This window comes from Sarcophilus harrisii, chromosome X (genome assembly GCF_902635505.1).
Source record: "Sarcophilus harrisii chromosome X, mSarHar1.11, whole genome shotgun sequence".
Lineage (NCBI taxonomy): Eukaryota > Metazoa > Chordata > Mammalia > Dasyuromorphia > Dasyuridae > Sarcophilus > Sarcophilus harrisii.
The window spans coordinates 77558727-77584047 of NC_045432.1; the positions used below are offsets into that span (position 1 = coordinate 77558727).

Genomic DNA, 25321 nt, shown 5'->3' on the forward strand with positions numbered 1-25321 from the left:
GTAAATGCCCGGGGAGGCGGCCCAGAGCGCATCTGCGCAGGCGCGGCTGGGAAGTGCTACGGAGCCCCGGAGGGGACGGGAAGGAAGGAAGGGGAGCAAGCCCGAGTCAGACCCTGGAGAGCTCCAGGCATCCAGCCCTGCCACCACAGGAGCTTCAGACTCCTAGGGAGGGCGAGGCGGGGAGGGATGAAACCTGCCCCCGTGCTTCATACGTTCACACTCAAAAGCCCGGGAAAGCAGCACCGCTACCGGAAGTACTCCCGAATCCATCCCTGCTCTGAACCGGCTTTCCTCCTTCCTAGGGGAACTTCCATGCCGCTCTAGGCAGCCACGGCAGACTAGCGTCTCGGTGGTGCGCCCTGGCCTCTCCCCGCCCCGCTAGCTTTAGAGGGGGCGGAGCGTTCCCCTCGTCTCCCGTCGCCTTGGAAACTGCTCTGCTCCAATGGCCGAATTGACAGAGGACCAAAATTGTCGGTGCTGTCGCTCAGCCGTGTCAGCTTCGCTGTGATCCCGTTTGGGGTTTTCTTGCTAGAGATACCAGTGTGGCTTGCCATTTCCTTCTCCGTCTCATTTTGCAGATGGGCAAACTGAGGCAAGCAGGATGACGTGAGGGGCTTTGGGCAGACAGGCCCATGGTTGCATTGCTGGGGGAGCTGGGACGGTTCTCCCGCCATTCTGGAGAGCGATTTGGAGTCTAGGACCCAAAATAACAATCTAGCTAGCCTTATTTACTTGGGCTTCAGCGTTGGTGAAGCATTTTGCAAACCACCCTCACCATCACCTTAGAAAGTAGGTGCCATATAGTCCCTATTTTTACTGATGAGGCTGCCTGACTTGCCCAGCGTCATACAGCTTGTAAGACTCTAAGACTGAATTTGTCTCTCCTGCCTGCAGATGCGCCACTGCAACCCCTATTCCCTGCTTCTTAAACTGTGCTTCAGGACTCCATATGGGGTCTCATAACTAAATGTGGCAGTTGAGAAACTCAGGGTTATTATCCTAAATGTTTCATTTGTATACCTGTTTTACATACCTATAAAGCCAGGGGCATGTAAAAATTTCTCAGGTGCAAAGGGATCACCAGTAAAAAAAAAACTTTAAGAAGCCCCACCCTGTTGCCCTGCTAGTTACCAAACTGTGCACATCCTTTGTTGACTCAGGGATACTGTCTCTAGACTTATGTCCCAAAGAACACAAAGAGGAAAGGAACCCATCTGTACAAAGACACTTACAGAGGCTCTTTTTTTGTTATGGCAAAGAATAAGAAACTGAGGAGGTGCCTGAGAATTAGAAAATAGTTGAGTAATTGTGCTTTATGAATGTGATTCTGTCAGGGATGATGGAGAAAGGAGCCGTGAATAAGATCAAGCAACTTCTCCTGGAAGTGGGCTATCTCATGTTAAACGATGGGGAAAAACAGAGCCATCATACTATTTTGAAAGAAAGGATCCAACTGGGGTCTGTGGGAATGGGCCTATTTTTTGCTAGGAACACACCTGGGGAGCAGCTCTGGGTTCCAGATGAAAGGGATCCTTGAACTGCAGAAGGTGAGGGCTTCCTTACTCAGGTAGGGGGTAGGCACACTTGGATCAGGACCATATCCCCCCTGATTAGGGGCTCAATGAGAGACCCTGATTTCTGATGATATCTCATCAGGGCCCTGCAGGAGGTAGCCAAGACAGATTTGCTGAATGGAAAAACAGGGGTTTCTCTTCCTTATGCATCCATCTGATTTTTGAGTTTTCTGTTCTAATGGATCCCTAGAGCTCCTGAGCAAGTTAAGTCCTTTTATAGGCCTCCATTTGCCCATCTGAAAAATAAAGGATTTGGACTAAGTGATTTCTAAGCATTAATACTGTACTATTAGTATATTGCAGGAAGTGAGAAAGGATAGTTTTAGAGAACCCTAGGAAGACGTTATAAAATGATGCAGAGGGAAGTGAGCAGAACCAGGAGAATAATTTATACAATAACAACAATACTGTAAAGACAAACAACTTAGAAAGAATCAAAAACTCTGTTCAATTCAATAACCAAGCAGCATTCCAGAGGGCATGTGGTGAAGCGGGCTGTCCACTTCTGGAGACAGGCTCAGGGTGCAGAATGAGACAGAAGATAGTTTGGGGTTAATTACTGGGAGGTTTTGCATGATTGTGCGTATTGGTTACAAGTGGTTTGTTCTTTTTCCCCCAAAATTAGGAGTGGGTGGGAAGGAGGCTAATTGGAAAGAAAAACACAATAAAGAAAATGTTTAGGAAAAGAAAACTTCACTACTCCCATTTCTCTCCCATCTTAACGATTGCAAAGCACCTTTTAAAGCACAAACCCTGTGAGGCAACTAGAGGAAATACTGTTATCTCCATTTACAGATGGGGAGATTAAGGCCTGGGAAGGGTAAGGGGCTTACAGATGTGCCTACTAAATAACAAAGAAAGAGAAAGCGTTTCTTTTTTGCCTTCCTTGCCATATCTCTGTAAGGAAAAGATTGGGACCAATTTATCTCTATTTTTGAGGAAGCCCAGGCTCGCTGAGACATAACTAATATATCCGGGACTATCTTTTTGGCCTGAGATCTAATTAGCTCTGGCGCTCAGTGTGACAAAGGCAATCTGCATAAAGTCACAGAGAGCCCCAACTTGAGGAGTATCCTATTTGAAGAAAGGAAGGCAGCTTATCGGAAGAAATTAACTGAGATATATCCCAGACCAAGAGATATAAGGAGACTGCGAATCCTTCCTTGGATTTGTGCCAAAGCACCCATAGGAGGACTCTTTTATCTGGTCTGTTTGTCAGTATTCTCAACCCTGAGGGGAACCAAACCACTAGCTCAACTCACAGACTGCCCATGTTTATTATGCATGTAGGGCTCACAACAATGATTTTTCTGGTGTGAACTTTCTGATGATTAATAAGGTTCCCTTTCTGACTAAAGGCTTTCCCACATTCATCACACTCATAGGGCTTCTCCCCACTATGGATCCTATGGTGTTTTATTAGGATTGAGCCCTGAGTGAAAGATTTTCCACATATATGACACCCATAAGGCCGCTCTCCACTGTGTATTCTCTTGTGGTTAATAAGGTTTGAACTCCAAGTGAAAGTTTTCCCACATACACTACATTCGTAAGGCTTCTCTCCTCTATGGATTCTCTTATGATTAGTCAGATCTGAATTCTGACTGAAGGCTTTCCCACATTCATTACATATATAAGGTTTCTCTCCACTGTGAATCCGAAGATGGAGGACAAACGTTGACTTCCACCTGAAGGCTTTCCCACATTCATCGCATTCATAGAGCTTCTCTCTATGAGGAGCAATCTGGTTTCTGGGAAGCTCCGACTTTTGCCTAGAATTGCAATTCGGGGACTCCCCACTCAGGCCACCCTCTCCTGAAGGATCTGCTTCTTGAAGTTTATTTGCCCAGTCAAGATTTTCTCGTCGACATCTGGCTATGGAGACTGGCCTAGGAGCACCAGCCGCATGCCCGGATGTGCTCCTGTTCAAGCTGTCCTGTAGTCTGTCTCCACACAATTGTCCCTGTGAAATCCCATCTTCAGGAATGCCTGGCTTTGGCATGGACTCTCTGCTGTCAGTCCTGCCGTCTGAAATCACAAAGAAAAGGAATAAATGTCATCAAGGTTCCTGGACTGGGCTGCATGAGGGGCAAGGAGGAAGAAGCACACAGCTTTCCCAATTTTCCATTGGGAAATGAATGTCTTTCACCCATCTGTTATCTCCATTTATGGATGAGGAAATTAAGGTCTGGGAAGAGCAAGGGACTAACAGGCTTAAATAACTAATAACAAATATCTGTGTTTATCTTTGTTAAATAACAGAGAAAACATTTTCCTTCTTTGCCTTCCTGGATGGATTTTGTAAGCAAGAGATTGGGGCCAACTTATCTGTATTTTGGAGGAGAACTGGGGGAGAAGCATCAAGTTGACCCAAAGCAAAAGGACATTTTACGACAAAGCAATCATCGGTGATGGTAATTCCCATTTTACAGCTGAGGATATCAGAGATCAGATAAGTTCAGTGACTTGGCTAGGGTCACACGGAAGGAGCCATGACTTGGATGGACAAGGCTCACAGGATAACAGGCTTTAAGGCTGGAAGGGAACCTCAGAGGTCATCCTGTTCGACACTTTCCTTTTATTAGTGAGAAAAAGTTCAGTTATTTGTCCATGGCCACATGGGTAGCAAGTGGCAGAGCCCAGATTTGGCCAGAGTGACCAAGGTGGAAGAGATGATGGGGGAGGAAAGGGAAAAAGAGACTAAGGTGACTGGGGTGAAGATTGGGGATGAGAAAGGAAGGGTTATATGTAAAAGCAGTAAATAAAAGGGCAACCATTTGCCTGGCACCTGCCTTCTTCTGCTTCTAGCTGCCTCGCATACCTGGCCAAGTGCCTCTCCTGGCCTCAATGGCCTCTGTCCCCTGTAGATCCACAGTCCACAGCATTTGTCCTCGTTCCAGCTGTGAGATCCATAAAGGCTTGGGTCCTGTAAGTCCTGCCCAGGGGGAAAGAAAGCAGACAGGTGAGTGGTCTAGCTAGAGCATTGGCCTAGTCCCTGGGGCAAGGTCAGGAGCATCCTCAAAAAAATGAGAGAAAGAAAATACCCAAAATACCATTTTAGACAAGGTCAGAAAGGATGGGCAGGAGCCTCTCAAAGTTGTTGCCAGCAACGGGGAGGGAACTGATGATCTGGGAACAGAAGAACAATGAGTATAACCTGCCCTCCTCTGGCTAGGAGGAAGATAGGCAGCTCTAAGGGGTAAAGGCGTGCGTACAGGAGCTATGGGTATTTAGTGTCTAGTCTGGAGGGAGATGGACAGGGTCTACTTGAAGGGGTTTGGTGGGTGAGGAAAGTCAAGTTAACAAGCACTTACCACAGGGCCAGGCTGTCTGCTAAGTGCTGAGGATACAAAAAAGGCAAAAGGGGGTCCCTGTCCTTGAGGAGCTCACAATTTCATTGGGAGACGGCATGCAGGCAAATATGTACAAAGCAAGTTCTGGACAGGAGAAATGAGGGGCAGTCTCAGAAGGAAGGCACTGGGTGGGATTAGAAGAACTGGGAAAGGCTTCTTGCAAAAGGGGTGATTTTAGCTGAGACTGGAAGGAAGTCAGGAGGCAAAGATGAGGAAAGACACATGGAAAGGCACAGGGAAGGGTGAGGTTAGAAGGGTGTTACCGCCAAGGGACCAGAGCCCTGGACCAGAGAGTATTTGGAGAGAAATAATGTGTAAGAAGACTAAAAAGAGAACAAGGGCCCCAGGTTATGAAGGGTCACAAATGCCAAACAGACCATTTTGTATTTGATCGTGGAGATTTTAGGGAACTATAGAAGTTAATTGATTAGGAAGTGAATGATATGATCAGACCTTTGCTTTAAGACAATGCCCTTGGGGGCTGAGTGGAGGATGTACTGGAATGGGAAGAGATCTGAAGCAGGCAGACCCCTCAGCAACTACTGCAATAATCCAGGCATGAGGAGATAAGGGCCCACATCAGGTTGGGGGCACCAGGGTATCGGAGGAGACAAACATCTGGGTTGAATGTTTGAGAGATGTTTCAAGGTAGGAGCCACAGGCTTTTGCAAAAGGTTGGATATGGGAGTGAGAGAGAGTGAGGGGTCAAGGATATGATGAGCCAGGGTGATTGGGAGGAGAGTGGTACTCTCAATACCAATGGGAAAGAAAGAAAGAGAAAGAAAGAAAGAAAGAAAGAAGAAGAAGAACAAGGGAAGGAAGGAAGGAAGGAAAAAAGGAAGAAAGGAAGAAAGAAAGAAAGAAAAGAAGAAGAAGAAGAGGAGGAAGGAAGGAAGGAAGAAAGAAAGAAAGAAGAAGAAGGGAAGGAAGGAAGGAAGGAAGGAAGGAAGGAAGGAAGAAAGAAAGAAAGAAAGAAAGAAAGAAAAAGAAAGAAAGAAAGAAAGAAAGAAAAGAAGAAGAGGAGGAGGAGGAAAGGAAGGAAGGAAGGAAAGAAGGAAGAAAGGAAGAAAGAAAGAAAGAAAGAAAGAAAGAAAGAAAGAAAGAAAGAAAGAAAGAAAGAAAGAAAGAAAGAAAAAGAAAGAAAGAAAGAAAAGCTTGGGGGCATGGTGGGAGAGATGATGAATTCCATTTTGGATATGTTGAGTTTAAGATATTTAGGGAACATTTGCTTCGAGATGTCCAAGAGGCAGCTGAAGATGGGAAATCGGAGGTCAGTAGAGAGAGCTGAGACTCATCTGCAAAGAATAATTGAATCCATGGGAGCCGATGAGACCATTGAGTGAAAGTGTATAGAAGACAGAACCTTGGGAAACTCCCATACATAATCTAGAGGAGTATCCAGCAAAGGAGATTGAGAAGGAACAGTCAGAGGGAGGAAGAGAACCAGGAGAGAGCAGGGTCATCAACACCTAGAGAGGAGAGAGTGATCAAGTGTCTAAGGCGGCCAAGAGGTCAAGAAGGATGAGGACTGAGAAAGGGCGGTGAGATTTGGCAACTAAGAGAGCACTGGTAACTTTGGAGAGAGGAGTTTCAGTGGAATGGTGAACTTGGAAGCCAGATGGCAGAGAATTAAGAGTGAGAGAAGAAAGGAAACAGAGGCACCAACTGTAGATGGTTTTCTCAAGGAAATTAACCACAAAAGGGAGAAGAGAGATGGGAAGGTAGTTAGTAGGGATGGACAGGTGAGGGAGACTTTTTGAAGATGGACAAGTCATGGCATGTTTGTGGACAGCAAGGGAGCCACCAAAGACAGGGAGAGATTAAAGATAGCTAAGACAGCAAGGCCAATAGAAGGGGCAATCTGGTGAAGGAAACAAGATAGATTGGGATCCCTTGTGCAAGTGGAGGGGCTTGCCTTGGCAAAGAGAAGGGCCACCTCTTTGTGTGAAAGGCTTGCAGGAGCTAAAAGGAACAGTCCATTCGGTAACTGCCCACTCTCAAAGACCCTTGTTAGCTAGGCTCTTCAAATGTCTAGGTGATAATGACTTCAAACGCTCACGATAGTAAATCCAGTAGGGGACTGAGATGCCATAAGGCTGGAACAGAGCAATCACTTCAAGAATGACTGAAATAAATTCATAGACCCCGATGCTCCAGGAGGTTAGAGACATGAATGACCTAAGGCCCTTGTAGGCCTTTGGCCAGATGTTCCACAGCCCGCCTCCTCTGGCCACTGGAAGACTACGTGATTCCCTGCTCCCTTTCCTCTTTTCATGTTCACACTTGGGAACAAATTTGGGACTCAAGTGAACCCCAGATGTGGGATATCTGGGTTGCATACTTGCCTAGTGAGGCTGCGTTCCCATAATTCTCCAGCATCACTTCCCTATACATGGCCCTCTGTGCAAGGTCCAGTTGCCTCCATTCTTCCCATGTGAAGTAAATAGCCACATCTTCAAAGGTCATCGATGTTTCCTAAAATAACAAAGACACTGTCCCAGCTCTGTTCAGGGGTGGGGGGCCTGAGGCGGCAGAGGGCTTGGGCAGAGGTGGCAAGCCGAGTCTATGGGTAGGCATGGGGAAGGAGTTAGGGTGAGAGGAGTATGATACAGAGCAAATCGAACTTGGCCAAGAGCCAGGAGAAGCAGATTTGACTTTCTTCTAGCACTAAACTGTGGATTCAGGCAAATCCCTGGCCTGAGCTGGACCTCAGTTTCCTTATATCTCAAATTATGGAAGAAATGCTCTCTGAGGGGACAGTAGAGTAGATGAGAAGGACCCTGAACCAGATATGTGGATCTGGCCCTTGCTTGTGATCTGGGCAAGTCTCTTTATCATTCTAAGTCTTTGCTCATCTATAAAATAGGGATAAGAATATTTGAATCAACTACCTCAAGGGGATTTTCTGAGGGAAGAGCTTTGTAAAGCTTGAAAATACAAAGAATTCTAAGTTGATTTTGCTTTCCATTACCGAGATTCTGTGATGACAGGGTTCTGATCCTGGTTCTGCCCCCAACAGATCCCTTGCCTGGCCTGGGCCTCAGTTTCAGAGCTCTGAAATTCTTGGATTCTCTTTGTCTGGAGACCTACGTTCTCTTTCTCCCCTCCTCCTTCTCCTCTCTTCTTTGTCTTCCTCCTCTCTTCTTCCTCTTCCTTTCTTCCTTCACCCCTTCTTTCTCTCTTCCTCTTCCTCTCTTCTTCCTCCCCTTCTTCTTCCTCTTCCTCCTCCTCTCCTTCTTCTTCTTCCTTTCTCCCCCTCTCTTCTTCCTCCTTTTCCAAGACTTGCTGAATACCACCAGACCAATCACATGCCCAAACTCCTTTGTAGGGACTTCTGTTGCTCCCCAGACAACTCGACTAAGATCAACAGTCCTTGCCCTGCGTCCCTGCCTCCCTTCTCCCTGCTGCATTTCAAGGGTTAAAGGGAATTCTCTACCGCCCATCTGTCTGGGACCTTCTGTGTCCGAGGCCCTGGAGGAGACTCCCACTGGGGGATGACAAATGCTGTTTGCTGCCCCAAGGGTCCAGCATTCCGTCAGACAGGGTGGAATGGCCAGATAGGAAGATAAGCGTAACACAAGGCAGAGTTATGGGGGTCAAGAACACAATAAGGGACGCCAGGGAAATCAAGGGAGGGTGAGAGGGGACGTTTGCAGCTGGGGAGGATATTGAAAAAGCAGTTCAAGTAAAATGCTAAAGGGGAGCGCATTGAGCGGGGTGAAGAGGGGAAGAATTCCAACAAGAAGCTAAGGGGGAGGAAAGGCCCTCCGAGGGGGGCGGAATGGCCCAAGGGAAGGCAATGGATCTTAGGTCCTTGGCCGGCGGGACAGGGGAACCCCAGCTTACCTGGGAGCCAACCACAGCCTGGCTTTTTCTGTTGCCTTTTGGTAGTCGGGGTGCAGGTGGAACTGGGCAAAGAGAAAGGGCCAGTGAGAAGCCAACAAGCCAAGAGAACAGAAATCACCCTCCTTGCCCCACCCACCCAATCCCTCTCTTTCTAACCCTAATGCAGCATTCAAGGCCCTCCCAAACCTGGTATATCAAGATCCTTTTCTACCCTTTTCCTGTATTACACCCCATCACATACTCTAAGCTCAGGAAAAAATGGATGCTCTCTGCACTCCCAAGCCCACACCCACAAGCTCTTCACCCTCCCGTGCCCTGGCCTTTGACCAGCTGCTCCTCTTAATATCTAGGATGTTGTCCTTTACTAATGACTTCCTTCCTACCCTTTGCAGCAGAGGTCAATCCATCACTCCTCTTCCCAGAAGTCTGCTCTGCTTCACCAGCAGGGGACTAACCTTATCCCTCCAGTCTTGACATAATGCTTTGTGAATACACATGTAACACACGTATCACTTAGTAGCAGGCGCCATGTTGGTGTTGCTGCTTCATCACCCTTTGGCTGTAAGGCCTCTCTGGGGAGGAGACGGAGGCCGAGACTCTGACCTCCTGCTGATCTGTCCTGCTTGGTGGCTACTACCTCTAACTAGACCAACTCCATGTTCTCCATAATAACACAATAGCAACAACAATAATGCACTCATCTAGGACTTTAAGGTCTGTAAAACATAAGCATTTATGTATGTTATTTCTTTGAGTCTCACAACCATCAGATGAGGTACATGCTATTATGACCCCCATTTTATAGAAGAGTAACCTTAGGCAGACCGAGGTGAAGTGTCTGGTGCAGGCTCATGCAGGTACTTGTTGTTTTAGGGGGGATTTGAACTCAGGCCTTTTCAACTGCAGGTCTGGCACTCTATCCACTCTGCTATCTAGGTGCAAACTCAGCCCACTCTCTAGCTGGTTCTCAACGGTATAGCACATGCTACTCTACCGTTCACCAGAGCCCACCCGGGCCATCGGCCAGCTATTTCATCGGCCCTGTACCTTTACTATAACTACCTCCTATATTTGCTCCACGAACAACAATCAAGCCAGTCCCACCATAGTTCCTAGAAAGGGTGGGACGAGCCATTCTCCTGCTTCTGCTCTCCATCCCCTCCTGCCCTGATCAAAACATTTCTCCCGGGCTTTCCCTCTGACCCCCAGCACAAGCTTAGTGGAGAGGGCACACGTGTACCCATGCACCCCCTCCCCCCAATACACATTGCCTCACTTTGTTTCTGCATTCCCCGGGGATAGCACAATAACTTGCACCTAGTAGGTGTTTAATCAGTGCTTCTTACTTGATGATAAGACCTTTGCATATAGGGCGATTTACAGACTAGATGTTTAATAAACATTTGCTAAATGAACGAATGGATGAATGAATGCTTTTAGATTCCCAGTCTAACCGGGGAAACTGGGAATCACTGAGAACACATAATCTTCTTTTTAAATTTAAAGTTTAGTCTTTCAGTTAACAAGCATTTACTTTTTCTCTGTGCCTCCACACCTCAGGCCTCAAGAAGCTTGGGGTTTGTGAAGTAAATCATCAGGGCATACTCCCCACCAGTAGATGGTGGGTCTTGTGTCACTGCCTCCCCAGTACTTTACATACAGCAGGCACTTAATAAAGGCTTGAACTGAAATGGACTTATTGAAAAAGGAGGGATTTTTTGTGGCCAAGGGAGGGAGAACTGTGATGGGTATACCCAGATACAAGCAGTTATTAAGGTGCCCGGTTTGGAGACACTTGTATAGGGTCTGCAGGCTAACCTTTTTATCTGGACAGGCCTGAAGCTTAACAAAAGGCCCACTTGCCACTTGCTCTGTACAACCACGTCTGAGTGGGTCTGGGTCCATCATCCTCTAGCTCTAAAAGAGATGTTCATGGACTTCCATCTTGCACTCTCAGGGGTCCCCCTTTAAATAGGCTGGCCACGCTGCTTTAAAGAAACAGGTCATGTTTCAAAGATCTTTATCCTCCTTTCCTCGCCCCAATCTGTAATCAGGTTCTGCTGTTCCTTCTGCTCTATACCTGTTGATATTTTACATAAAGTTCAAGGTCTAGTTCAAATGCCACCTACTCAGAAAGACTTCCTGGATCCCCATCTTGTTGTTGTCCCCTCCACATCAGCTTTCATACGACGCCGTCTCTCCATTCACGCAGCTACCACTTGGCTGCAAGCTCTAGCATGGACTATGGGCCCCCCATGGGTGCTTGGTCCTCAGGCCTCAAGTCTCTTCCCCTTTCAGTCCATCCTCCATCTTCCTAAAGTATGACCACATCATTCCCCTACTCAGTGAACTCTAGTGGCTCCCTCTTCCCTTCATGATCAAATAGAAAGTTTATAAACCTGGCCTCCTTTACTTTTCCAGCCTTCTTCTGCTCTCCTTCCCAATATACCCCCCATAATGCAGCAATCCTGAGCTCTGGCCTTTCTGCTGCTCGCTCTCTTTAGCTTCCCAAATGCTCTTTCCCCTCTGCCTCATGGCTTCCTTCAAGACTCAACTCACATTCCCCATTCTCCTGCAAGAAATCCTGCCCAGTCCTCCTTCATCTTGGAGCCTTCCCTCACACGGTCCCTCCCCTTTGGCCTCTCAAGAGCTGTATGTGATTCAGATGGCCCAGTTTGGCGACAAGGATCAGGAAACGCACCTCTCTTCCTTCTTTGCTGATGTGGGGGACTCTGGGTGTGGAATAATGTATACATTGTCAGATGCAGTTATGTGATGGTTGGTTTTGCTTAACTTTTTTTATATTCATCTTCTATCACAAGAAAGAGCTTTCGGGTTGGGAGAAAGGGAACAATATATTTGGAAGGGAAGGCTACGTCAAAACAGAAGATGTGATACAAATTGAGAAAAAGAACAACGGTTGGAGAAAGAGTTCTGGGCTGTCACTTAGGCCTTTGCAGGGGTGGGGGGGAGCTAGGTGCTCCTTGGATATCAAGGCTGTCCCTCTCTCCACCAGGCCACACTGCCTCTCTTAGATACTTCTCTTCTAATTTGTATTACTTATATAGCTTTGGATCCATCCTAGATTATAACCTCCCTGAAGGCAGGTACCACGTCTTCCTCATTTTCCCCAAGAACTAATTCACTTCACTTCAACAAACATTTCTGCAACATCTACTCAGTGTCCCCCGCGGTGCTAAGTGGAATGGGCCCTGCCTCCACCACATATTAGCAACATGATTTTAGAAAGGAGAAAGTACCGACAATTGGGGTAGACATGAGATGGATTCTTAAGGAAGAGAGGGGTGAGGTGGGAAGAGCATCCCAGACAGGAGAGACGGCCACAAAGGTGTGGAGATGCGGGATGGCCCATCGGCCTGATTGGCAAAAAGTGTCTTGAATTAAAGCTGGAAAGTCAAGAGAGAGTCAGACTGCAGAGGGCCCCGGTCTCAGGGGCTGGTAGATTATCCTGTTAAACGACAGGGAGCCACTGAGCAGGGCTACAAGAGAACCACCCGCCACATTGACCACTCCATCCCTCACTCCAATGAAAGTAGTAACAGGAAGCCCATTTTGGCAGCTATAACATGAGGATGGATCAGAAAGGAAAGCTATTAGACAAAGGTCCCAGTTAGTCCACGTGTGATAACATGAGAGCCTGGGCCACATTAAGAGCTCTATAATAGGAAAGGCCCAACACAATGCAAGAGACACCATGGTGGTAGAATCCATAAGACTCTGGAAAGGACTAGACATTGGGAAGGGCAGAGATGGAGGGGAGGGCTCTGAGTTGGGAAGCTGGTCGTGCTTTCAATAGTTTTAGGAGGCCAAGTTGAGAGGGGAGAGGAGGAGTTCTATATTGGACATGCTGTATACAGGACATACAGGTGGCGATGACGGGCATTTGTTGCGGTTGTTGTGGTAATTTAAAAGAGCGAACAAAGCTGAATTTATAGATCTAAGAATCTCCAGCATAGACTTAATAATGAAATGACCAAGAGAGAACATTAGTAAGCGAGAGAGAGACAAAGAGAGAGAGACAGAGAATACTAATACTGCCACTACCACTACCACTGCAGCCACCATTGCTACTGCGGCTGTTGCTGCCACTACCACTGATGCCTTAAGGCTCAGGATGTCCTCCCCTTGGTTCTTGCTAGTGAGCTGCCCGTCCCCAGGGGAGCTCAGGTGTCCCTAGCTTTGAGGCCAGTACTCTATAGTTTTCCACTTATGAAATGTCTGCTATATACTAAGTACTGGGGCTACAAAGGTAAACAGTGACAGGCCCCAACTCGTACTTTCTTGATGTGTTTCAGAAACTTTCACCGGTCAAGAGGTTTGGTGAAGGTTTAGGAAGCGCTATCTTGTGCCCCAGCTCACAGCCCTCATATGGCAGCAGCACCTGCTTCTGCCACAGCTAGCACTGCACACCTAAAGCTAATTCAGTGTCCACAAATGTACTCACCGGGCCCATGCTTTAGGAGGGAGTTCTTCCCTTTATCCAAGGATTCACCGCAGGGTTTCTTTAAATGCCGAGCTCCCATGGTGCACTGGAAATCGGGCTCTACTTACAAAAACCTAACTTAGCACAGCTTTTCCCAAAGACATGTAATGTATAAAGCAAGGCTCAACACTATCTGGGGAACAGACCTTCAAGTTCTGGAGAAGCTTAGAGCCAAGGAGGATAACAGTTCAGGGCTGGGTTGGTCTGTAGTGACTTGAGGATATCAGACCTATAATATGAAAAACAAAAATTATTTTCAAAAAACTACTTATTAGATGCAAGGATGATTCCTCATTAGGAAAACAATCAACATAACTAATCATAAGAAAAAGCAAAACATCCCAAATGACATGATTATCTCATAGATGGAGAAGAAACCTTGGAAAGAGGAGGACAATTTTATGCTTAAAAACCCTACAAAGTACAGGCATAGAAACTATTTTAATATCATAAGAAGCATCCATCTAAGAAATCAAAAGCAAACATCATATGCCATAGGTAATAAATATGGGAGCGAAGCAAGGATGCCTACTCTCCATGCTACGTAGTTCTGGAAATATGAGCAATAACAATAAGACAAGAGAAAGAAAGAAAAGGCATAAAGATAGGCAAAGAGGAAATAGAACTATCTTTGCTGAGATGATGCCTTAGTTGGAAAATCTGAGGGAATTAACAAAGGTATACCTTTGTTAATTCCCTCAGATTTTCAGCAAAGTTGCAGGCTAAAAAATACTCAAAAATTTTAAAAAATCAACATGATCTGTCAGAAGCCCAGTAGAGGAACACCCTGGAAATACAAAACATAGATAGTACGGCTCCTGGCGATAAGGAGCTTTTCACCTAGTTGGGGGTGGGGGGAATAAAACCATAATTTTCAGTGGATCAAATAAGTACAATAAGTGATATTTTATGATAAATGCCTTAAAGACTTGCAAAATAGAAAGTACTATGTGAGCTCTGAGGGAAAGGTTATTACTGACCAGAGGGATGAGGGAAAATTCTGGAGAAGGAAGCAATAAGTTGGGCTTTAAAGGACTGATAGGAACTCACTGAAAAAAAAGAGGGAGATTTTTAGGTATAGGGAACAGCATGAGCAAAGTCTTGGAGGTGGGAGAACATGGGGAAGGGTGGCTAAATGGTTTGTCTGGAGCACACAGTACATAAAGGAGAGTAATAAGAGATAATACTAGAAAAAATAGAATGGCACCAGCCAGTAGGGTTTCAGGATTTCTGAACAAAAGAATGTGGTGACCAGAGAGGGAAAGGGACACAGCTGGAGGGTAGGACCAGAACAGAGAATTCTCTTTGCTATTTCCTTTCCTCTCCCAGTCAATCATATCCCTCCAGGACCAAGGTTTCAATTTTCTTTGTAAACCCTCCTCCCCCCCAACTCTTACCTTACCTAAGAAAGATCATTCTGACGATGATATGAAGGGCAGATTAGGGGACAGATGGTGGAGTAACTCAATCTCAAATTGTATTTAGGGAGTCCGGAACTAGGAAGGTAATAGTCCGCCTGTATTCTGCTCTTGGCCAGTTACAATTGGTTCAGTTCTGGGCTCTTGTAGCAAAGCACTCTGCAAATAGTGATTTGGGTTGTGGTCCCTTTAAGAAACTAGTCCTTTCAGATTGATTTATTCCTTTCTGATTCCCACCCCCTCCTAGCTGATGCATTATCAATTCAAGAAGCTAGGACCTTTGATTCACAAATCCTGGTCAAAAGCATCCCTTTGAATTCCAATAGGAGATCTGGGCTTGCCCCAGCCCCCGCTGGGATCTGAGCCAACTTGGGCTCTCACAATCCCCATCGGATCTGGGCCAACCTGGGACTCCACCCACGGGCCCCTTTAACTAAATCTTCCTAATTTTTACGCTGTGAGTTCTCCAGGAAAAAAAGAATGGGTCCTATTCATTTCTGTCTCTTTTACACACATGGCTCCAGTGTTCGGTAAAGGCCTCTTATCCAGCAAAACCTAAATAAATGTTGGCTGAATTAACTGGGCCTCATTATCTCTCCTACTACCCGCTAGTCATTCTAATAGTAAGGTTTTAGCCACTCCCTTTTCCTCCAAAGAATCCATCTAAAATCAAAAGCAAACATCATATGCCATAGGTAACAAATATGGGAGTGAAGCAAGGATGCCTACTCTCCATGTTACGTAGTTCTGGAAATATGAGCAATAACAATAAGACAAGAGAAAGAAAGAAAAGGCATAAAGATAGGCAATGAGGAAATAGAACTATCTTTGCTGGTTGGAAATTCCTGGCAATAAGGAGCTTTCCACAATCTTCAGTGGATCTAATAAGTATAAGAAGTGATATTTTACGATAAATGCCTTAAAGACTTATAAAATACAAAGTACTATGTGAGTCTGAGGGAACGTCATTACGGACCACAGGGATGAGGGAAAACTCTGGAGAAGGAGGCATTTGAGTTGGGCTTTAAAGGACTGATAGGAACTCACTGAGAAAAAAGAGATTTTAGGCTTAAGTGCTTATTAGATATTTAGTGACTGTTGACTATACCCAGGGCATCCATTTTATTTAGCCTCCAGTATGTAGAGGATTCTGGGGGATACAAAGAAGACAGAAACCTAGGCCCTGGAGGGATAAAACTAAGGGGGAGGGAGGAGGAAGCAGTAAAGAGGATTCTAGTTCAGGCTGGTCTCCGATTGTGTGGCAGGTCCCTTTCCCTCTCTGGACCTCACTTTCCCTCTTCTTCCCCAAGGGAGAGTTTGACCCGTATTATTTTTAATGTGCCTCCAAGATTCTGAGACTTTAGGTGGCCCGATGAAAAGTTTGTGCCTGGCTCTGCCACTGTGATCTTGGGCCATTTCTTTCCATCTTTGGGCCATTCTTTCTCCATCTGTATGAGAGAGGGATGATTAGGCTAGAAGACCTCACGGCCCTTTTGCTTTGAGATCCTACGAATTTATACTTTGAGGGGAGGTTCAAGAAAGCAGGGAAGGCTTCCTGGAGGACGTGGCAGCTGAGCTGGGGCTTTTAAGGGTAGGGAGACGTCTACAACCAATGATTGACGCAGTGAAAAAGCTATGCCTGGGCCTTAGGGCTATGGCGCTGACCCAGGTGCTGAGCCGACCCGAGGGAAGAGTTCGCGCAGGCGTAATGACAGTAGTGACTGGGCAAAGGAGCGCCGCAGCTGGCGCAGGCGCAGGCCAGTGGTCCCCGGAGGGGGCGCTATGGAGGCGAGCGGGCCCTTACCCGCAGCCTTCACCTGGGTCCCAGCTCGGGGATTCCACCCGACCGCCCCGAGCCCCTCCAAGCCCACCCTCACTCACTCACTCTCGCCTGCTCTAGAAGGCGACTGCGTGTGCGGGAAGGCGTGTGGCCAGGCCCCGGGCTGGGCCCTCACAGCCTCCGCCTCGCATCCGGCCGCGGCTCAAGGCAGCCGGGAGGTCCGCGGGCCGCCGGCCACCGGGGTTGGCTGCACGCCTCACGTTGCATAGCAACGGGGGCGGGCCGGAAGCGGCATGGGGGGTGGAGTGTGAACCGATGGAGAAGGAAGGGGGCAGGGAACCAAGGAGGGAAAAGGGGAGAAGAAAGAAGGGATCCGCGAGGAAGAAGAGCTGGTATAGGAAGGAGGGACAGGGGGGAGAGGAGGCCAGACCAGCCTGAAATGCCAGCTCGCAAAATATGGCCGCTCCGGGCACCATCCTCAGCCCTTGGTTCATGCCCATCCACCTGGGCCTTCTTTGCCGCCCCCCCTCCCAGCACGTGACCTTTCCTTGGGAGTCTCTTGCTCCAAGGTCCCCCTCTCTAGTCCCTAATACTAGCCAAGGCCCCTCCGGGCGGAAGGTGGTACAAGAGACTGAGGATCTGGAGCTGACAAAGGCTTATCTGGTCCAGTTCATCCTGGAACCATTTACCCAGTCCTCGGGGCATCCCCAATGGGGGCGTGCCATCTGCTCTTCACTTGAAGCCTTCAAGGCCCAGAGAGCCTGATGCCTCTCAAGGAAGCCCATTTCCTTGGGGATGATGCTCATTGGTGGGAAGTTCTTCCCAACTCCAAGTTCAAATCTCCTCCTCTTTATGTTCCACTCAGTGATGCCGGTTCAGCCCTTTGGGATCAATCCGAAAAAGTTGAATCCCTCTTTTAACAGCTGTCTTCTGTTGTTTCCCCCTTGAGTCTTCTCCAGACTAAAACATCTCCACTCGCTTCACTACATCCTCACCTGACCTTAGATGGAGGCCCTTCACCCTCCTCTGGACCCTCTCCAACTTCTCAGTGTCCTTTCCCTGAACTGAGCACAATACTCTACGTTATGACAAAGGGCAGAGTGTGGTGGGAGCAGATCTCTCAATGCAACCTACATCAGACAGCCACATCACACCAGCCCCTCGTGTTGGGTTAGCAGCTCGCTAATGTGCCCTGACAGTTGTCAGACAAATGATCAGGAAAATGCAGAAACAGCGTTAACTAGCCAGCCAGAGATACAGGGTTAACTCCGACTTCTTACATTTATCTGGGGAAAGTCGATGAATTCACAACCTCCCTGGACCCCAGTTTCCTCATCTGAGAAACGACAAAGTTGGACACGGTGACCTTTGAGGTCAGCTATGACTATTTTTCACTTATGAACCTAAATATGACCTAGAAGGATGATAGAGGCCTTGTAATCCAAGTCCTTCATTTTACAAATAAGGGAATGATGTTCCCAGAATGGTAGAGATGTGACTAATAAGAGTTCAGCTGAAAAGGTCTGCAAGGCCTTCACAGCCCAGAATCCCAAGGAAAGTCAACAGCAGGATCTGGCAGAGGCTGCCCTGGCACTGATGCTCAGGACTCTCCTGAATCTAAAATTCAGCACTCTGTGTGTTCCATAGTCACTGCGTCTCAGCCTGTTTTGTTCCCAGATTAGTCTTCCCGAAGCCTAGTTCCAATCTCATCCTTCCTGATTCAAACCCAAACTTCAGGGCTTCTGACTCCTAACACGGTCCAAACCCCTTCAGACTTTCACATTATGGCGTTAGTGTAAGTGTCCAACCCCAGCTCTGAATCTCAGGGCTAAAGAGCACCTCACCCTTGGACCCAAACTACACGATCCGGGCACTCGTTCTTCCATGAAATAGGGTTTGTAAGCTCCTTGAGAGCAGAGTTTGCGTCAGAACTATCAGTATCTTTGGCAGCGTGCACAGAGCCCGGCGGCCAGAAAGCAGCGAATACGTGTTTGCCGAACGAGTGAATGAACAAGCCAACTGATGGATGCCGGCCAGCGGCTGAGCAGATCAGGCTGGAGAGGGAGAAGGGCCCATTGGGTGGAAAACAGCGGAATTTTTAGAACTGCGAGATGACCCTTAGAGATTAGCTAGGTCAGGTCCACCTCATTTTTCAGAGAAGAAAGCCGAGGCCCAAACAAGGGAAAGAACTTAGGACCAAAGAGTACCAGAGCCAAAACGGCCTTCAGAGGTGATTAATTTCATCTCTTTTTAGAGAGGGAAACTGAGGCCCATTAAAGAGAAAATACTTGGCTGATGTTTTTTATAGATGTTGGATTTTTCCCCCTCAGTTGCTGTTATTGAGTATTTGTGACCCCAGTTGGGGTTTTCTTGGGAAAGATACTGGAGTGCTTGGCCATTTCCTTTTCCAGTTCGTGTTACAGCTGAGAAAACTGAGGCAGACAGGGCTAAGTGATGTGCCCGGGGTCACACAGCTAGAAAGTGTACGAGGTCAGATTGGAACTCAGGAAGAGGAAGCTTCCCAACTCCACCTGGCACCATATCCACTGTACCACCTAGTTTCTCAAAACACAAATGACATTGTTGTTCAGCCATGTTCAAATCTTGGTGACCCCGTGGACCACAGCACGCCCATACTGTCCGTGGGGTTTTCTTGGCAAGGACACTGCCATTTACTCCTGCTGCAGCAGACAGAGATTAAGTGACTTGCCAAGGATCACACAGCTAATGTGTCTGAGTCTGGATTTGAATTTGGGTGTTCCTGACTCCAGGCCCAGGACTCTATCCACTGAGCCATCTAGCTGCCTGAAATGTAATTTATCAATTATAAGAGAACAAAACATTTTTAACATTTTTTTTAATTCGAGTTCCAAACTTCCTCCTCATCTCCTCTTCCTCCTCCTCGAGCAGGCAAGCAATTTGATATAGATTATGGAAGTGCGGTCACACAAAACATTTCCACATTCGCCCAAAGAAAAACCAAAACAAAACAGCTGATCTGTTAAAAACTCTAGCAGTGGTAGAGTTGAAGGAGTGGATGTGAGCATTTTTTGCTCAACTCTCCCAACATGCCCCTCTAAACAACTTTTAAAAGCCAACAAACCAAATTCTGAGTGGCAAAACCAACAAAAAGTCACACTGAGTCATTTTTCCAGCCTAAGGCAGCTTAGGAGGATGGAAAGAAAGCTCTAGTGACACATCTGTGGGCCTTAAAGGTGGCACCAGGAGTACCCAGCAATCAGGGATGATAAGGGCTTCAAACACTGGGTCAGAAACGATTCCAGGAGAACCCTGCGCTAGTACCGGGTGTAGGATCGGGTGCCATTTGTCAGCTCCCTAGCCTGGGAACCTAGTCCCGGTTCCAGGGCAGAGGAGGCTAGTTTCAGCTGAGAGGGAGCAGGAGCTCTACCTGGGTCCTTAGAACAGAGAAGCTAGGATATGGAGTGTGCTTGACAAGCCTCGAAGCACTGCTGAATGCTAGCAATTATTTTTAGGGCTATATTAATGATTATGGAGAGAAGGTAAAATGATTTGGGGTCTGGGCCTTGCAAACACCGACCAGTGACCCCAATCACCAGGGTGCTCAGATCATGACTTTCCCTAGAGAAGAAAGGGGTAGAAGAAAGGGCTGGGAATTTGGAGTGAAGAAATCTGGATTCAAGTCCAACCACAGGCATTACTAGGTGTCCTTGGGCAAGTACTTTTCCTTTGTCAGGCAGCAGTTACCCCCTTGAGAATGATGGGGTTTGACTCTCCTGGGGGCCATACACAAATCACTCAGCCTCTCGGGCTTCGATTTCCTCCTCTGTAAAATGAGGTTAGGTTAGGTGCTCTATGAGGTCCCTTACATCTGGGCAATTCTCTGTGACTCAGTGGTTTCTAAGGCGAGTCCCTGTTTGAAAATCTCTGACTATAAACATTAAAAAAAAAGAAAATCTGTGATTCTTTAAGGAGCCAGTTTGATGTTTTCAAAATCTCTAACCCTGGGCTGAATGAACAGTTATTTTCATCCCCCTCTTCTTACATTCTCAATGATTACAAAGAGCCCCAAAGGACTGAGGAATATGAGGACTTACCTGATCATTACCCAGAATTCTGGGGCACCCTATCCCCACAGAGGGCCCCCCGCTGGGCTCCGGCTGCTCCCAGTCCTCCCCTGTGAGATACAAGGCCACATCCTTGAGCTATCGATCCATATGTAGAGGGAGGAGCTGATGGAGCACCCACCAAGGTGGAGAGCCAGTGGGGAATCTCCCGGGGCTTCAGCTTCTGTGCCTACACCAGCTGAAAGGCAAACAGAAGATGGGTGTCTCCCCCAGTAGATGTTAACTGCGAACCGATCAACCGATCCAAGTTCTAGAGAGCTGCTCAGCTTCTACTGGAATTGGAATGGGCACAGGTGAGTCACAAGCTCACTCCGGCATCAAGTTCCAGCTCTTCCAACAATTTCTGGACTAACAATTCACTTGTACCTAGGCGCAGGTACTAGTACTTGCTTCTAACGGCCTTCCCCGGTTCCACTGAATGTCCCACCAAACTAGGTACCATCAACACCCTGAAGCATCTTCCTTACATGGAGACTTGCTCCTGACAGCCAGGCTCTACAAAAGTCTGCTGGCTCCCTCCTGAGTCAAGTGCCAGTTTCTTTGCCAGGTATTCAAAGTCCTCCACAAACTGGGGGCTCTCTACCTTCACCCATATGATCCCCGTCCTCCTCCACACGTCATGCATTGGTTACTTCAGTTAAACTGGACTTCCCTCTGGCCCCCACACACCTCCAAACTCTCTTGCAGGTTCTTTGTGGACCTTTTCTATGTGTTTACCAGCCACCCCTTGGATATATTCTAAATTTCTTACAGGAATCAAAGTCTGGCCTCTTATCTAAGGACTCCATTTTTCCAAAATGGGACTCCCCCCCAGCATCTTTTAAAGATTTCTTGATGATTGTTCCACAATCGCAGCCACCGATATTTTCAGTGGCCATGCCGACAGGGGGTGCCGGCGTTTTTAGATCCCGCTTTCTTATCAGCACAGAATGCTAGGACAGACTCCCAACATGGGTACCGACTGATTTTGCAATTCTATAATGTACTGCTGGCCTGATATCCTCTACGTCACAAAATACAAAAACCAAATTTTAAAAGGAGCTGAAGTAAATAGGCTTTTTAAAGTATTTTATTTAATGTACAAGACACTTTTTTTGGCGTCGCTAATGATATTTTTGTTATTTCATAAAAGTTCTTGTGTATGTCCTAGGGAATAGGGCGAGTGTTACAACTTAATTAATTATTGTTAATTTGATCACTCTGGGATTAGCCCAGCAAGTGCATTTCTATACTGAAAAATTACCACCTTCTCCCAACAGGCCCACCACCTGCCAAGGCCCAGTAGGCCCACTTTGGAATGGCTCCCCTTGGGTGGACTCTGCTCAGGGTGACTGCCACCCGGCACAAAAGGGAGCAGAATGTGGGCAGGCGGCTCCCGGGGGCCCGCTGCTATCTCATCACTTTTGAGTCGCAGCCATTTCAATCCTGGTTTTTTTCTCCTTAGCAGAGGAAGTAGAAGAGAAAGAAGGGTCTGGCCTCCGACCTTCCTGTCACCCCTTACCTTAGGCCTGGCCTCCCCAAGCAATGGGCCTCATCCTCAACTCTCCCATCTTTTTACTGAAATAGTGCTAAAAATAAAGACGTGAAAGACCCAGCACAGAACGACACAACAAAGCACGACCCAGAACAGTTAAAGGACAACCCAGCATGACAAAGCACAACAAAACATGACACGACAAAGCATGACACAACACAGCACAAAACAACTCAGCTAAACACAGCAGAGTATAAAATAACACAACACAACCTAGAACACTACAACATGGCACAGCATAACATAATACGACATGACACAGCACGACACAACACTGCTAACGCCCCCCAGCTAAACACAACAAAGCACAACACAGCACGGCACAGAACAAAACAACCCAGCTATATACATCAAAGCACAAAATAACACTCTAAGCACATTACAATATAACACAACATGGCACAAAACACAACTGAGAATACAACATAGCACAGTATAGCACAGAACACAACCCAGTACAACAAAGCACAAAGCAACACGATGCAGCACAGCCACTGCACAGCAGTTAAACACAACAAAGCATGACTCAACTCAAAACAATACAACCTAGCACATCACAACCCAGCACAACTCAACCCATCACAATCCAACAGAACACAGTCCAAGATAAAACAATGCAACATGGCACAACACAGCACAGTATAATCCAACCCAACACAATACCACCCAGAACAATGCAATGCAGCACAACCCAACCCAACCCAATTCAGCACAACAATCACACCGTAGTCCAACCCAGAATAATACAACCCAGCACAACAATTATATGATAACACAACAGTCACAACACAACACAGCACAACCCAATTCAGCACAAAAATCACATCACAGTCCAACCCAGAATAATACAACCCAGCACAACAATTATATGATAACACAACAATCATAAACAACACAGCACAACCCAATTCAGCACAAAAATCACATCACAGTCCAACCCAGAATAATACAACCCAGCACAACAATTATATGATAACACAACAATCACAACACAACACAGCACAACCCAATTCAGCACAAAAATCACATCACAGTCCAACCCAGAATAATACAACCCAGCACAACAATTATATGATAACATAACAATCATAAACAACACAGCACAACCCGATTCAGCACAACAATCGCACCATAGTCCAACCCAGAATAATACAACCCAGCACAACAATCATCTTATAACCCAACAAACACAACACAACACAACCCAATCCAGCACAATAATCACATTATAACCCAACCCAGCAGAATACTACCCAGAACAATACGACCCAGCACAATACTTTATAACCCAACAAGCCCAATCCAACACAATCCATCACAACCCAGAACAACCCAATTCAGCACAACAAAACACAACCCAAGCCAAAACAATGCAACACAGCACAGTATAACACAACCCAGCATAATACCACCCAGAACAAAAAACCCGGCACAACAATTATATCATAATACAACATAGCACTTCACAATTCAGCACAACAATCATACCACAGTCCAACCCAGAATAATACAACCCAGCACAACAATCATCTTATAACTCAACAAACCCAACCCAGCACAACACAATTCAGCACAACAATCACATCATAAACCAACACAGCACAGTACAACACAATCCAGCACAACAAACACATTATAATCCAACCCAATACAATACCACCTAGAACAATACAACCCAGCACAACAATTATATCATAATCCAACAGTCACAATACAACACAGCACTTCACAATTCAGCACAACAATCATACCACAGTCCAACCCAGAATAATAAAACCCAGAACAACAATCATCTTATAACCCAACAAACACAACCCAACCCAGCAAACAATCACATCATAACCCAACACAGCACAGTATAACACAATCCAGCACAACAAACATTATAATCCAACCAGATACAATGCCACCCAGAACAATACAACCCAGCACAACAATTATATCATAATCCAACAGTCACAATACAACACAGCACTTCACAGTTCAGCACAACAATTGCACCACAGTCCAACCCAGAATAATACAATCCAGCACAACAACCATCTTATAACCCACCAAACCCAACCCAACCCAGCACAACACAACCCAGCACAATAATCCCATCACAACCCAACCAGCACAACAATCACACCACAACACAGCACTTCACACCACAACACAGTTCAGCACAACAATCACATCACAGTCTAACCCAGAATGATACAACCCAGCACAACAATCATATTATAACCCAACAAACACAACCCAACCCAGAACAACACAATTCAGCACAACAATCACATTATAACCCAACCCAGCACAATTTAATCCACAATAATACAACCCAGCACAATTTAACCCACAATAATACAACCCAGCATAACAATCACTTCATAACCCAATAAGTACAACCCAAAACAGAATAGTAAAACACAATTCAGTACAACAATGACATCATAACTTACGAGTACAACACAACACAGCACAATTCCACACAACAATCACATCATAACCCAACCAGCACAGTATAACAATCCACCATAATCACAACACAAACCCAGCACAATACCGCCCAGAACAATGCAACCCAGCACACTACAGCCCAGCACAACCCAACCCAACACAATAATCACATTATAACCCAACCCACCACAACTCAACCCAGAACAATATAACCCAGCACAATAATCACACCACAACACAGCACTTCACAGCACAACAATCACATCACAGTCCAACCCAGAATGATACAACCCAGCACAACAATCATATTATAACTCAACAAACCCAACCCAACCCAACCCAACCCAATTCAGCACAATAATCACGTCATAGCCCAACCCAGCACAACTTAAACCACAACCCAACCCAATTCAGCACAATAATCACGTCATAGCCCAACCCAGCACAACTTAAACCACAATAATACCACCCAGCACAACTTAATCCACAATAATACAACCCAGCACAATAATCCCATTATAACCCAACCCACCACAACTCAACCCAGAACAATATAACCCAGCACAACAATCACAACACAACACAGCATTTCACAGCACAACCCAGCACAACACAATTCAGCATAACAATCACATCACAGTCCAACCCAGAATAATACAATCCAGCACAACAAGTATATTATATAACCCAACAAACCCAACCCAACCCAGCACAACACAATTCAGCACAATAATCACATCATAATAATCACATCATAACCCAAT

The 25321-nt window shown here is 46.5% G+C and overlaps 1 protein-coding gene across 2 annotated transcripts; it reads right to left on the reverse strand.

Annotated features, from left to right (window-relative positions):
• Positions 1–1621: 1621 nt before the first annotated feature.
• Positions 1622–24863, reverse strand: LOC105751086 (zinc finger protein 135). Of its 2 annotated transcripts, XM_031944817.1 has the most exons (8): positions 20552–24863; positions 13424–13506; positions 13239–13337; positions 11333–11505; positions 8774–8835; positions 7273–7402; positions 4396–4509; positions 1622–3602 (listed from the first exon to the last, which is right to left on the reverse strand). In XM_031944817.1, the coding sequence occupies exons 6-8, from the start codon at positions 7391–7393 to the stop codon at positions 2833–2835; spliced, it is 1005 nt and encodes a 334-aa protein (XP_031800677.1). In that variant the 5' UTR covers positions 7394–7402; positions 8774–8835; positions 11333–11505; positions 13239–13337; positions 13424–13506; positions 20552–24863; the 3' UTR covers positions 1622–2832. The 2 variants fall into 2 exon arrangements, with proteins under 2 accessions (XP_031800677.1, XP_023362839.1); XM_023507071.2 differs by lacking the exon at positions 11333–11505.
• Between the last annotated feature and the right edge of the window lie 458 nt (positions 24864–25321).

Bases quoted from the DNA above. Each gene is read 5' to 3' on its own strand.
- LOC105751086 (XM_023507071.2), bottom strand. From the start codon at position 13,317: ATGGGAGCTCGGCATTTAAAGAAACCCTGCGGTGAATCCTTGGATAAA. The intron at 8,836-13,238 runs GTGAGTACATTT...CTCTTTGCCCAG, and splicing joins CCTCCTAAAGCATGGGCCCG to TTCCACCTGCACCCCGACTA. The intron at 4,510-7,272 runs GCAAGTATGCAA...CCCCCTGGGCAG, and splicing joins TGGGAACGCAGCCTCACTAG to GACTTACAGGACCCAAGCCT.